Source organism: Cryptotermes secundus, unplaced genomic scaffold, assembly GCF_002891405.2.
Source record: "Cryptotermes secundus unplaced genomic scaffold, Csec_1.0 scaffold516, whole genome shotgun sequence".
NCBI classification, from domain to species: Eukaryota; Metazoa; Arthropoda; class Insecta; order Blattodea; family Kalotermitidae; genus Cryptotermes; species Cryptotermes secundus.
The window spans coordinates 744,454-758,976 of NW_019745084.1; the positions used below are offsets into that span (position 1 = coordinate 744,454).

Sequence of the window (14,523 nt, forward strand, 5' to 3'; positions counted from 1 at the left end):
TTATTTCATGAACTTGAGCCATTCGGAGGTGTTCCGGCAACAGTGGGATTGGTTACAAAAGTAACGTCTGCTGGGTGCAATTTTGAATGTAAGAAATAGGCGGGACCTTCAAATAAAAGCTTATCCTCAGCTCTGGCTTCAGTTTCCACAGTTAAGTCCTCCATTGGTCCACACTTAATTGTGATTTCACTGCACCCGCACGCCCCCACCAGTGCGAGTTTTCTTTTTGACAAAGGTCGAGGCTGGGGTACTGTACCTCCCCCGGAAGGATTAGGTCAATTAAAAACTCCACTGACCTCATTGGAAATCGAACCCGTGACCTTCCGTTTTGTAGCATAGTGCCCCAACAAACTTAATCTTATTCTTTCTTCTAAAGGCTCCCCCAAATCAGCCTCTGTTTCCCTACTTTGTGAAGACAGGTAAAGTTATTCGGTGATTGAATGAAAACTGCACCATGAAGACGTTTGGGTTTGTCTCCCCACGCTGTTTCCAGCATTATCCCAAGGCAAGGAGCCCCTGATATCTGTTGCAAGGGCTCGTTAGGCATTTATACTAATTGTGTTGACGCATCTGTCCGCTCAGGAACACGTGGTATGCAGCTGCCTTTGCCACCACCATCCTGATCACCATGGTCACTGCGAAGTACCACGGACATCGGCTGAGGGGGCTCCGCCACGGCCAGCAGGGAGGAGAGATTTCTGAAGCGGACTTAGAGCTCACAGCACAGGTAGCGATAATCGTGCACAGTCTTACTAGTTAGTGGTGGGCATCTGCCTGCGCAGGAGGAGACGAAGTCTTAAAAGAAGTGGAGAGAAGCATTATAAATTGGGTAGCTTACCTGTAGGACTAGATCAGGTGCAGAACTGTATATGTCCAGCTATCTACTCAAGTTCCATGGTGTGTAACCAGCTGGGTCAGAAAAGCCCCAGACTTGAAGACCCAGGTTGTGATTATGTACTGCCTGGTGAGGACTGTCGCACACTGCAAGGGGCGGTGAAGCCATGGTAGAATACTAATTAGTAAGGGAAACCGAAGAAATTCTGAGAGAAAGTCGCTTCGTCCATCACGAATAGGATTGAGCAGGTAGGCTTTTGACTGGCTGGTGCCTCCTCTTTGTGCAAATGTTTGCTGTAGTTCACACCCCGTATTTCTCTCGATGAGTCTTGCAGAAACACATCTGTCTGATGCGATGCAGGGATTTCGGTCACTTTTTTCACATTTTCTTCAGTGCGACTTGTTCTCGGCTTTGATGCACGTGGAGTGTCTTCAATGTCCTCCCTGCCGTCACGAAATACAGTATACCATCGAAAAATGTTCGAGCGACTCAAACCGTCACTACCGTACACGCTTTTCATCTTTCGTACGCTTCTCCGGCTGTTTTGCCTAATTTCAAACAAAATCTGATGTTGGCTCTCTGTACAACCGCCATTTTCCGACGAGCGTCAGAACAGTACTGTTACATTCAAGGTCTGAACACATGATGCGGCGATACTTGTGCTTTGAAATTACAGACAGCCACAGCCGAAACTTCAAGAATCTTAACGCCACAACTCGCCAACANGAACGCTCAAGAGCGACTCCCGCAGGGAAAATTAAAAAAAAAAGAGTCCCTATGGTTCCTGGACACACCGTGTATGTTCAGGGAAGCTATGAAATGGACTTCACTTGTCGTTTTTAGGCAATACAACTTTGTTTTCGGACTTAGATTGCATTCCATAAAATAAATTTACATGTCAGAATGTAAACACGTAAGTTTTGATATCAGTTTTGAAAGCATTTCTCAGTAATATTGAGACCGTGTTTAAATATGAACTTCCTTTGGCTTATGTTCCACTTGTATACTGTTCTTTTACTCTCCATCTTACTGATCGCTGCAATGTCATCATCAAGGTTGTAATACACAGAAAAAAATGTTCGAATTATAGTGAGTTCCAAATTAGTGAGTTTTCACTATACTAATATATTCTTGATTTATAAATTCAGTGGCTCTAGAGCCCACTGTTGGGCCCTGGCCTTTTCTTCAGTTTCATAATCTTTTTTGCACTGACGGTGCACTTGGACGAGTGATCGGCCTGTCGCAAGGCCGCTGCCTACACACAGAGCAACACAAACACAATAAACGCGCACACAGACATCCATGCCATAAGTGGGCTTGAACTACAAATACTTAGTGTTTATTTATCATTTAGTATGATATATTGTGATCACCGATGGCCAAAGGTGAAGCGAGTGAGAGGTGAGTGAGGCCCTGTTCTCATCACTACTGAGCATTTGTTTGAGTGAACAGTCCTTCGACTCTGGGACGAAAAGCGAAGTGGTAACGGACACACGGTAGCGTATTTGGTTGAGGCACTATGCTACAAGCCGGACTGTCACGGGTTCGATTCCCGGTGAGGTCATTGGATTTTTCAGTTGACCTAACCTTCCAGCCGCATTATTGCCCTGGATTTGACTCAGCCTCTAACAGAAATGAATACCAGGAATCATCCTGCGGGTAAAGGGCGACCGGTGTGTAAGGCTTAAAACCTCACCGCCATCTGTGAGCCGATTGTCTACAAAATGTGGTACAAAATCTAAGACTCGCTCCATTCCTTGCTGAACTACGAGTGTCTTCGCTTCCACTGCGACTGGCTTGGTTCTGATTTGCAAATCAGTCACCTCTTCAGCTTCCGCTGTCCGCTGGTTAACACTCCACAGCCGAACACTCAACTTTTGAACTGCCTTCTGAATTTCCAGACGAATGAATGAATCCCTTGAATTCACAAATGAACTCTCTTTTATAACTTCGAGGGAACCGAATAGAGGCCACCACACAGAACACTTCATGTTTTGGCCTCTTGTGTCCGTTCTAGCAAGCCGTTGCCTAACAGATTGACTTCTGCTTCTGTTGCTATTTCGTATCCGTGGAAACCTTTGTTGAATTGTTGTTGTCATGAGAACGCGCTGACTGACTTCTGCTTCTGTTGCTATTTCGTATCCGTGGAAACCTTTGTTGAATTGTTGTTGTCATGAGAACGCGCTGACTGAGTCGTTACGTAGTAGTCACCATGTTTGTCACAATATGTTACAATTTTACATTGGGCAGGTTGAGAAATGGGCGTAGTTATACAGGGAATTGAACAGGCAGGATGTGATCATGAGACCTAACGCGAGGAGGTTAAGGAAAAGGACTCATTCTTGAATAAGGGAACGAAATATACTAAATGGATAAAAAGCGCCCCTTATACTGCCACAACCAGGAATACCGCAGTCTTAATCACCACATCCGTGAAAACTGCGAAACCTAGGATGATGATGTTAATATGTAATAACTAATAAGAATAATAATAATAATTATTGCAGAGGTAGGCGATAGAGAAATGAAAGGGGACATGTTACATGCAGATGATTCGGTCCGGCACTCAGCCTCTTTGCTACACGACAGCCACCTATCACTCCAAGAGACGGGACACATGTTAACCGGTCAGTGTTCGTGACGGTTCGTGTATTGACGCTGATGACAGACGAGATGGCTACAGCGGAGAGACCGTCGCCAGACGCACTTAAGGTCATGACCGACCCACCAGACAGAAATGAACTACCGAGCACAATATGATTTTTTACATGTACTTGTTATTCAAGTGTTTTAACTGTTTCTCAGAAAACCCGATGACATCAACTGTGGAGCATTTGGTTGCTTTGTATTTTACTGGGTTCACGTTCTCTGTTATGTTATGCAGACAACGTCTTCTGTTTAGAGAGAATGAGTTATTTAATGTTGAAGTAGTTGCTTCGCTTTATGAGTATTACACTTCAGATATGTTGAAGCGACGAGGTTTTGTCCAGTCGTAATGAAATCCGAAAAGAGAGTTGGGTCCCAGCCAAATTACAGATGCGCCGGGCTTTCGTCACTGAACTTTCAGTTTGAAGTTGTCTCTTGCGGAATTCAAATTGCCTAGGCGGGGGGCGGGGGCTCTTTTCTGTTGTCCAAGTAACCAGGCACGGGAATCTGAAGGGCTCCGTTCTCGGCCTGTCACCTGTTCCAGGTAATGGGAGCCTCTCGTGAAGAAGAATTATCCTCAACTCAACAATATATGGGTTACTCGAAGAGAACCTGAAGGATTTCCACCAAATTTGATACGAGCTGATAAAAGTTCTTACATGTCAGCAGCATATGTAAATGACTGACTGCAGAGCTAAAAGTTCAGAAAATTTACAGAACCCAAGGGTGGTCATTATATTTTACGCTCTTCCGTTTTTACGTAGACGAAGTGATGGAGTGCTAGGTAAACGTGTATCCCTGTAAGAGGCCGTAGAGGCCCATAGGGCTGTGAGACCTCGAGGCTCCCACATTTTCTAGACAGTCTAATCACAGATGGCGGTGAGGTTGTCAGTCTTTACCCAGAGGAAGATTCCTGGTACTCATTTCTGTTTAGAGTCTTGAGTCGACTCCAGGACCATAGTACGGCTGGAATGATTAGGTCAATTGAAAAAAGAGTCCAATGATCTCATCGGGAATCGAACCTGCGACCTTCCGGCTGATAGCGTAGTTCCTCAACTAACTACGCCATCGCGTGTCCCGTGGTAAGAATGTATGGAAGAAAATTTTAAAATAATATAATATTAGGAGGTACAGTAACTTTTCCCAGACGATCAGGTTAAAAATTCTGATACAGAAGATGGACTTCAAAAAGAGAGTTCATATTGAAAGAAGCAGCAAATAAATACAACTAAGATTTCCTTTTAAAAAACTGCCTTTGTAGGAAAATACGGAGTGAGGTCCAAAATAGTAGTAAATGGGGAAATTACGTGTATATAACAAGTTTCAATTTTTTAGATGTTTCGGATGCGAAGAGACAACTATGTACATAGGTCGGATAAAAAGTAGTGGCAACACCTCTATAGTTCTGAAATGACTTTATTACCTGAGGTAAACACACTTACATTCCTTCAGTATAATCGCCCCCTGTGTGTTCCACTTTCTGCCAAATTTGTGGAAGATGTACACCATCAGCGCGTCCACGTCTGTTGATATCCAGCAGTGACCGCCCTACAGCATGAATAATCTCCTCTCTTGTGTTGTAACGTGTCCCTCGCAGTGGTTCTTTCATTTTGGCAAAGAGATCATAATCGCACAGACTCATCGGGTGAGTATGGTGGATGTTGCAGTATCTCCCATTGCCAGCGGCGAAGGAGATCTTTGACAGCGTCAGCAGTATGAGCCCTTGCATTGTCATGTAGGATGATGGGGTTCGTTGCCAACAAGTGTCGTCGCTTTCTCCTGAGTACTGGACGAAGATAATTATGCAGGAATTTGCAGTAGTAGGCAGAGTTTACTGTCTGTCGTTGAGGTACAGTATGGTGCAGTATCACTCCATCAGTGTCATATGTCACAATGAACATCGCCTTCACATTACTCTGTGTAGGGCACACTTTCTTTGGACGAGGAGAGCCAGGATGCTTCCATTTATTTGATTGTTGCTTCAAGTGTGGTTCGTATGACTGAGCCCAAGTTTCGTCCAGAGTGATGATCCTTCCAATAAGTCGTCGCCTTCCCTCTGGTACCGGTCCAACAAGTCCTGTGCAACTGCATAACTTTGCCATTGTTACACCTCAGACATTGTATGGGGTACCCAACGCACTGCAATTTTGTGGTATCCAAGAATATCGTGCAGAATGTGGAGCACGGTTTTGTGAGATACGCCTACCTCAGCAGCTAACTCCCACGCAGCCCGTCAACGATCGACATCCGGCAAAGAAGAAAGACGCTGAACTGTGTGAGTGTCAACATAGGGTCGTCCTGAACGGCATCCCTCCCTTCACGGAACAATTTCACCCCTTGTACCACTGTGCGATATGACAAAGCAGCATCACCACGTGCTTCTCGCAGGCCCTGATAACTGTTTTGTGCACTACAACCTCGTGCAACTTCACTTTTTATCCAGGAGCGTTGTTCTTGTTTCGTAAACATGTTCTTAGGGCGCTTGAACTGGTTCCTGCACTTCAAGACAATGCACAGTGGAACTCAATGAAACACAACGAAACACAACCAGAGCCACCCACTGCACTGCTTCAACTGAACTTCTGCTGTCAGCTACAGACGGCGCTAGTGCCACCTGATGCACACCTTTCATGTTACAGCAATGTTGCCACTACTTTTTATCCACCCCTTGTATATGTTGCTGCCTTGACACCAGAATGCAGGGCCAAATCCTGACATCAAGATAGATAGCAGATGTTTTCAAAATGTGGCACAATTCAGATGTCTGGGTACAGTAATGGATCAAAATTTGATGAAAGAGGCAATTGAGAAGAGACTGAATTCGGGTACTGCTTGCCACCATTCAGTCCAGAAACATTTGTGTTCTCATCTCCTGTCTAGAAACATAAAGATTAGAATATACAAAACTATAATTTTGCCTGCTGTTCTGTATGGGTGTGAATCTTGGTCTCTGTCATTAAGGGGAGGGTGTTTGAGAACAAGGCGCTGAGAAGAATATTTGGATTTAAGAAAGATGAAGTGATGGGAGGTACTGCAGCTACCCCCAGATGTAGCAGTCGGCATACATAACACTATGCAAGTATCCGTAATGTACCATAAGCAGCATCACTTGCTGGTTTGTTACAATCATGGAACGAGATGTGACCATCGCAGTACGGGTGAAGCGAACTGGACAGGCTACACATATACTGGTACTGCTGTATATCTGTTCTTTTCCTGTTGCAGGAGGAACTGTGGTCATTGTCCGACTGGATGATGGATCAGGGTTCTGACATTGCAGTATGGAGGCCCAATGGAGGAGAACACCCGTTGTGTCCACCCAGAAATCTGCATCACATTGATCCTGCACTCTGTGATTATCCTGCCTGTAATGAGGACATTGATTGTGCTTCTGAAACCGGTAAACTGAGCAGAAATTTCTGAAGCTTAGTAATTAAACTTATTTTGACCGTAGTTCATATGTTCAGATACTCAGCCCAATTCCATGCGAAGTGTCTGTATATATTTATTGTAATTTTAGTATGTACAGACTGTAGCTGATATGGAAGAGCAATCCTGAAGCTCAGCTTTCATAAATAATACTGTATAAGAATGTAATGTGAAGTTCAGAAGGAAGTTATAACCCCTGCTTAGAGATGCTGGAAGGAATTCTAAATTAATGACACATGTCTGTGAGTAATATCTGCTAATGAAGGTTCTCTATACCTGGAATAACTGAGTCATGGCCTCAGTATTTTGCTGTGACTGTGCTTCTAATTTTTAACATAAAAGGACCTCTCAGTGATATTTGTAGACAATTTATATTTTATCTTCATACAAGATATTATGTTCTGGCTGAAGCTGTTTATTGTTACAGTAGAACTGAAAATTTGTATTTTATACCAATTTTCATGGGTGCACTCGCTTCTTAGCAGCTAAGAAGGGAACACACATCACAAGACGCGGTTTACACAGAAAATAAGAAAAACGACCCCATAGTGAATGAAACACATGAAAGTTTTAATTAAGACAAATAAGATGAATTATCTTAACAAGTTTTAGCGAGTGTAAATTTATCATACTTGACAAATATGGACTTTTTAAATACTTTTTAAATGGTTTTGTGAAAACATATGAGGGCAAGCAATGCAATAGATTGACATAATTGGGACACCTGATGATGGCACTGTGTTGCTGAACATGTTGTGAAGTGACAGGTGAAATTGAGTGCACTACAAGACGGCCACTGTATACATATCATGGATGAGATCTTTAAAAATTACTGCTTCATTGCAAAAATAAATTTAATGCCTCCATTGAGTGTTTGTGTTGTGGTGCTTTTGTTTTCTGAAGATTGCTGTCTTGTAAGTTGTCATGACATTCAGTTTAGCAGATACATGCAGGTTTTTCGTGATGTGATCTTCACACTCAGCTCCTTACTTTTAGATGCCGAGGCATCTGGAGCAGGAGACAACGAAACAAGCAGCTACGCATGCTGCTACAATGGTTGTGTCAACACGTGCTCCAAAAAGCTGGACCCACCCATAGGTGAGACCTTTCATCAGTGGCGCTAAGCCTTTTTACCAATACCAGTAAAATAGTCATGTAGTGGTCATGCCACACATTGTGTCTTTAATCAAATGATTCTTGACCATTTATGATTCAGATACAGGTGAAATACAGTGTGTTTTCCAGAGACTGGTACTGTATCTTTTCTTTACGGTCAACTAAAAATAACAGCTTACGTACTAAATTATTAGTAATAACTCTTCAAAACATATTAATTTACAATAAAATAAGCTATAAACTCTGTGTGGAAGTAACAGTGAGGGTATCACCAACACGAAAAATTTGCATTTAAAAATGACGTGAGGAGAGATGAAGTACTTAACTTGGTTCATCCCAGTCCATCACACTAGTATGATGTAATTGTATATAGGATTTTTAACACTGTCCACTTCGTCACCCTTCCCCCTCCATTCCTTTTCAAAATATAATGCTGTATAGACACAGAATAACCAAGTTGCACACATCCACCCTGAAGATGGATGCATCATGTACCTCTGAAATGTCGGTAACATCCCCCACACAGTGTAACAACCCAAGAACAGAATCAAAATTAGTAGGGTATTAAATTTGTTTTTTGGTCTTTCTTTTGGATTATGTGACAAGATATCGTTCCTGTAAAATATTATGTTGCTTTGTTTAGGCAGGTATAATGTAATATTACTCTTACATGAAACAAATATTTTTTGTGGAAACTTTGGGCCCACACTTCCTTGAGTTTTGACATTAATTGGCAAGCTTATCACATCATAGCAAGCACCCCTGAAGGAAGCCCACACAAGGATTACATGGGAACCACGTGTGAAAACAGCGTTAGAGAGCAATCACTTAATTCTAGTCGACTGACCAGTCGCATGTGGAATATTTGAACATGGGTGAATTTGCTTGTCTTAAGTAAGCCAGTTTTGGCTGAGAGTTTTGTACTTGTGTCTCGTATCAGAGGAATTCAGAAATATGATCAAAATAATGCAACACTGGTGCATAGTAACATGACATGACTCACATGATAGATTTTGAAACAGGAGAACTGTGATTTTGGCAGCTGTCAAATTCAGTTAAATTTAAGTAACTACTTTGTGTAATGCCAGTTGTAAATTGAAATAACTTCAGATTTTAACTGTATGAAATATCACCCCGTGTTCTAAGGTTTAGATCTCAATGGTAATATTTCACTGAATTAAGCGTAGCTATAAACTGTGTTTCAAGGAACATTATAAGTACCTGCTTTTGGTGGAGGTGCACAAATGCTCTTTGTTCTCAGCTAGTCAATTTCCCAACATTTTATGGAACCCAAACATTCATCTAGATGAGTGTATGCACTGGAAGACGGTTAAAATAAATCATGGACTTAAATCAGTGCAACAGGACGCTAAAATATAACTTTTATTACCATGTTCGCAAAATCACTCCACTGGTCACTATCCTGAGTCAGATCAATCCAGTCCATACCACCCCATCCTGTCTAAAATCCATTTTAATATTATTGCATGTCAGCTGTCAGTTTAAATGTTTATAATGTTATAATGTTTATACTGTTATTAATAAAATCATACCCATTTTCAACTTTCTTTGGTTTGGGGGTGGGTGTATATTCCATTTTATTCGAGCCTCTTTAGATAGTTGGGGCGACCTTGTTCCTGTTCACCTCGAACTGTTGAGACTGCACTATATTTCATTCTGAAGTTTAAAATGAACCAGCTGCCCTACATTTCAGCATTTGATTGGCTGGAGGAGTTCCGTGCAAATGAGGGCAGAAGAGATGAATTGTCCGGTGTGAGGGAGGGAGCATCAGAGGAGCTGCTGCAATTACATGCACGTGCATTCCCAGAAGTAATTGCACTCCCAGGGGGCTGTGTTATCACAGCTACCCAATACAAGGAACTTGAGGAATTCCGTAAGAATGCTCATGTCAACAAGTGGTAAGTTGTAGTAGTATGATGGCCAGCTGACATGTTGCCACACAACAATCCTCCATGTTCGAACATTCTTAATTACCCAGTTTCTGTCACTGAATTTTCATTTTCCGGTTTGCTTGCCTAAATTTATGCATTTGTATGTAAATGAATCATGTGATGTCTTGTGTGCATTCAGATAGAATGTGTTATATTAAACTGTAATGCATTATTTTAGTATTATTAATGCTCTGATTGAGTAGAGCGAGGTCAAAAATACGTTGCTCCTTGGGCTATTTACCCTAAGCATCCCTCTTGTCAAGCAGAGTTCAGGAGAACTTAAGCTATTATTCCCAAATTTTCATGGGTGTACATGCTTTCTGAAGGTGGGTTGGGAATGAAGATAAGTAGCAGCAAATAATAAAACTAATAATGACCACAGCAACAGAAAGAAGGAAACAGAAACTGGGAACTGAAGCCCCCAGGGTGTATGGGGTCAAAACAGACCGACACTTGCAGGTGATGGATAGCAAATTCTATGAAGAGGACTCATGAGACAGTGTAATGAAAACCAAAGTAGTAGAAGGGGAATACAAAAAAAATAGTGCTGATAAGCAATTACTAGGGCCTGGATCTTTATGCACTAAAAACACTTAAAATATGCACTAAAACAACTAAAACACTTGAAATATGCGCTAAAAAGCGGGAAAATATGCACCAAAAATAAAACAATATGCACTTAAGAAGCAGGTCACTTTATTCAGACCTATTTACATGTATCATTCACTGCAGAAAGTAGCATCTCAATAGGCAACTGGAAGTCTTTCAACGTTTTCTGGTGACAAACTGCGTCTGTTGTCCGTCAAAATGAGTTTATAGGCTGAGAATGATCTTGTTATTATTATTATTGGATGGAGGGGGTTCCCCATGCACTGCAACTATTTGTTAATCAATTGTGCGTCCCCCTTTAATTTCTACTGTTGCCATGCCCTTCCAGTATTGGTGCTCGTTATCAGCCCCGTTCTGCCAGCGGCCCTCTCTGGCAGTGGTCCCCGATACTTCCCCATCTACCGGAGGAATTGGAAACTACTTGGGCGGGAAATTTTGCCTAATTTTGCTCAGACGTCTCTAAGGACATGAGGATATTTTATGTGCCGTAAATCTACGACACGGGACACACGGCTTAAAGGCCCTCCCGGAGGACTTCTTCCCTGAATTTTTTCCGCCCTTAAAAATTCCACGACCAACGCCGGGTTTGAACCCGCGTACCTTGAGTCATGAGGTGGGAACGTTACCCCTAGACTACGGGGCCACTGAGAATAATCGTTTTACATCAACTGACGTGATTTGACAGTATTTATACACTGGCGCCGAAGGTTCGGCACATTCATCTGGCAAAGATACCCTAATTCCACTCAAGTACTGAGTAATTGACTGAATCTTTTTAGTCCTGGGTTCGATTTCAACACCTTTTCTAACTTGCATTTAATATACTCTCCAATTTCACCTGGAGTGTTATTCAGTGAACACGTTGCTTTCTGAACCAGTTCAAATGCACCACAAGATTCTAAGTTCTCAATGGCTTTTGAAACTGTAGAAAAATGTGCATGGATAAAATTCACATGTTGATAAACAGTATCACTTCCAAACACCACTTTTGCTTCACAGACACGTGCATGCTCATGTTCAAGTTTTGTAACCACTTTTTTTCTTGATTGAAATTCTCCTGATAAAATGGAACTGCGGATATCCATGTCCCCCACCTAGTTAGGACAGGTTCAGGTGGCAGAGGAACCTGAGGTAGGCAATCTTTTTAGAACTGGACATGAGCTGGTGCTTTCAGAAATTGTTTTTTCCTCAATTGCAATTAAATCGTTAACAGCTGGAGACTGCGCGTACTTTTCTGCAATACGGTGTAATCCGTGAGCTAAACAGGTTACATGTATAAGATTTTGATAAAATACTTGTAAGGCCTTTGCTGCTTTCAACATAAAGAAAGCTCCATCTGTGAGTAATACAAGCACCTTACACCAATTATTTTCAATTTCAGATGGCCATAGTAGTCGCAGAGACTCATTTACAAATCTTGCTATTGTGCTATGGTTGGTTTTCTCTAGTACTTTGCAAGCAAGAAGATGAGGGTTGCCGGGTTCTTCTGGATGTAGCTTACCAACTACGAAATTTGCTATGTATCGGCCACACAAATCGGTTGTCTCATCCTTAATTATCCTTAATTTCAAACATATATGCAGAAATATGCTCTTATGTTTAGAATATGCAGTAACGACCAAAAACCGTCAAAATATGCATTTGCATATGCACATATGCATTTTAAAAAATCTGGGCCCTATTAATTACAAATGTCAGTTCAAAAATTGAAGAACAAGTGATTGTAAATAATGCAATGAAAAGTTAAATGGGCCAGTGTTCATAACCAGTACAGTCTATCCAGAACTACTTCCATCTTATGAGAGTAAGCCGTTGCACAGTAAAGGTCAAACAACACTGATCATCCGAGGAAATAAGGTTTCTTTCAAAACAAGTCCACCTGAAGTACTGCCCCAAGACAACTGGGTTCAGCATTACTTTGTCTTACATACAAAAAGCTCAGGTCAGAAGCTGACTTATCTAGGTTTATATCTGGTCTCACACACCCTTTCCCCCCTTCTCTCTTTCACACACACAGAAGCAAGAGCCCCTAGTTAGACCCCAGTCACATGCCTGCTGGAAAGAATTTCAAAGTGACAAACAGTCCAGACAGAACAGGGTTTCAAAGGATGTATCCTCACCAGAGTCTAAACAAAGAAGAGGTCGCTCCAGGACAATGATAGTAGGAGAGGAGGCAAGGGGACATGATAGGATAAAAAGGATGAAATGATGTGTGACATATTAGGAGCAAGGGAAGAGGAGCAATATGTCACGCCAAGGAAGAAGAAGTAACTAGTGGCTCCACAGATGTCACTGAGCTGAGAAGAACTTCGGTGTGATTTCACAGGATGGTGCTTGGGGACATTGGATCATATCCATGGAAGGAAAATGACAAAAATATATTGGTTATTGTCATTTTTAAGCAGAATTTAAATCTGGATATTAAAATGATAAGCACAAATAGTAACAGATGAACAGTTTACTCTTCCTGGGGTCATGTGCCTTTCCTTTCTTAGCAGATGAAATTTTGTTGCAGCTTTTGTGATAAGGGTGGAGTTTCATGCGAGGTATCCCAAGTGAACCTGTCAGAAAGGTGAAATCACACATGCATCTGCCAGAAACATTGCCATTTTCTAGTCTGGATTGAGACTGCCAACATCGAACACTGCCAGATGGACTGCTTGTGGACCATAAACTGACTCTTCTTCATTCCCAGCTTATGTTTATATCCAGTGTTTTTCCATGGTTATATATTGACAGAATTTTGTTGCAGAAACATTTTTACTGCTGATAGTGAATGAGCCTATGTGTTCTTCGAATCACATGAAGAATGTTTAAGAAGGTTATATCTGGCCCTCATTATATTTAATCTAAAAAAACATTTAATATATTGTATTTTGTGTCCAAAGTCTGTCGTAAAAGTCCAAGTTCATTTTGGCCCATACAGATGGACTATATATACCACTTTTCAAATAAGTAGTTTCTGTATCCTCAAATCACATCATCAGTATTCTCCAAAACTTCTCATTAAACGAGATGAGCCAGGGTCTGCCTATGACTGTATGACTTGTATTTAAAAAGTTTTGATATGATGTACTTCTCAATGAAATATAGCAATCTGTTACAAGCCACGGCTTTCTAGTATTCATGATTTTGTATTTGTATCCAGCTGTGCCACCTTTGGTGACTAGTTTTATGTGTTCATTGTACTTAATTTATGTATGCAGGGGAGAAACTGAGGTCACATTTGATTGGGCTGGGGGCCATAATGGTGTCCAAACTCAGTTTTCAGGTTACAGTGATATATTTTCTTGTGACACTTCATTATATGTTGTATTGATTTTTAAACATATTTTACCTCCATGTTCCCCTAATCCCTATTTTGCAGTAATATCTTGGTTTTGTAAGCTGTAGAGCCTCTCAGGAACATATCTGCTGCAGATAGCAAGGAATTGCTAAACATATAAAAATTATGATGTACTTTAATATATCTTCTGCTGAGTAGCTCCATGTGTGAATTTCACAGAGAATGTTTTTGAGACCTGTGTTTGTTCCAAAATGGAGTCGGTGTCAAGACTAATGGCTGCAATTATTTTGTTATACTTGTATACTGAGTCTGTCAGCCATCTGATGTTGACATTAATTATAAATGTAGCATGTTATCAGTGAAACTGAATCAGGTTGCAGGGATCTGAATGGTGTTCTAAAACATTTTCTTCTGGAAATGAATGTCTGTAGAGTTGAATTATGTACAGTACCATCTTCACAACCACAACTAGCGTTTTGTTAACATGTAAGCAATTATTCACTTCTGTTAGTAGATGTCAATCAGGTGCTATTTAATCACATCCAATAGAACAAGCATTCAAGAATTCAAACAAATTTTATGGTATTTGTATTCATGTGTAATGTAGGGGCAGTAGATGAACTATCTTAGCCTTTTCATGCTACAAACAA

General features: G+C 41.3%; 1 protein-coding gene across 4 annotated transcripts in view; it reads left to right on the forward strand.

The window, feature by feature from the left end:
- Positions 1-13,890, forward strand: part of LOC111874908 — a 153,791-nt gene extending 139,901 nt beyond the window's left edge. For 3 of the 4 annotated variants that reach the window (XM_023870782.2, XM_023870780.2, XM_023870781.2), the window contains exons 2-6: positions 583-727; positions 6,707-6,881; positions 7,907-8,008; positions 9,741-9,945; positions 13,103-13,890. In XM_023870782.2, the coding sequence (XP_023726550.1) occupies positions 629-727; positions 6,707-6,881; positions 7,907-8,008; positions 9,741-9,945; positions 13,103-13,163 (642 nt within the window). In that variant the 5' untranslated portion in view covers positions 583-628 and the 3' untranslated portion in view covers positions 13,164-13,890. The remainder of the gene's footprint in view (positions 1-582; positions 728-6,706; positions 6,882-7,906; positions 8,009-9,740; positions 9,946-13,102) is intronic. The other variant, XM_023870784.2, reaches the window with a different exon arrangement.
- The last annotated feature ends 633 nt before the right edge of the window (positions 13,891-14,523 follow it).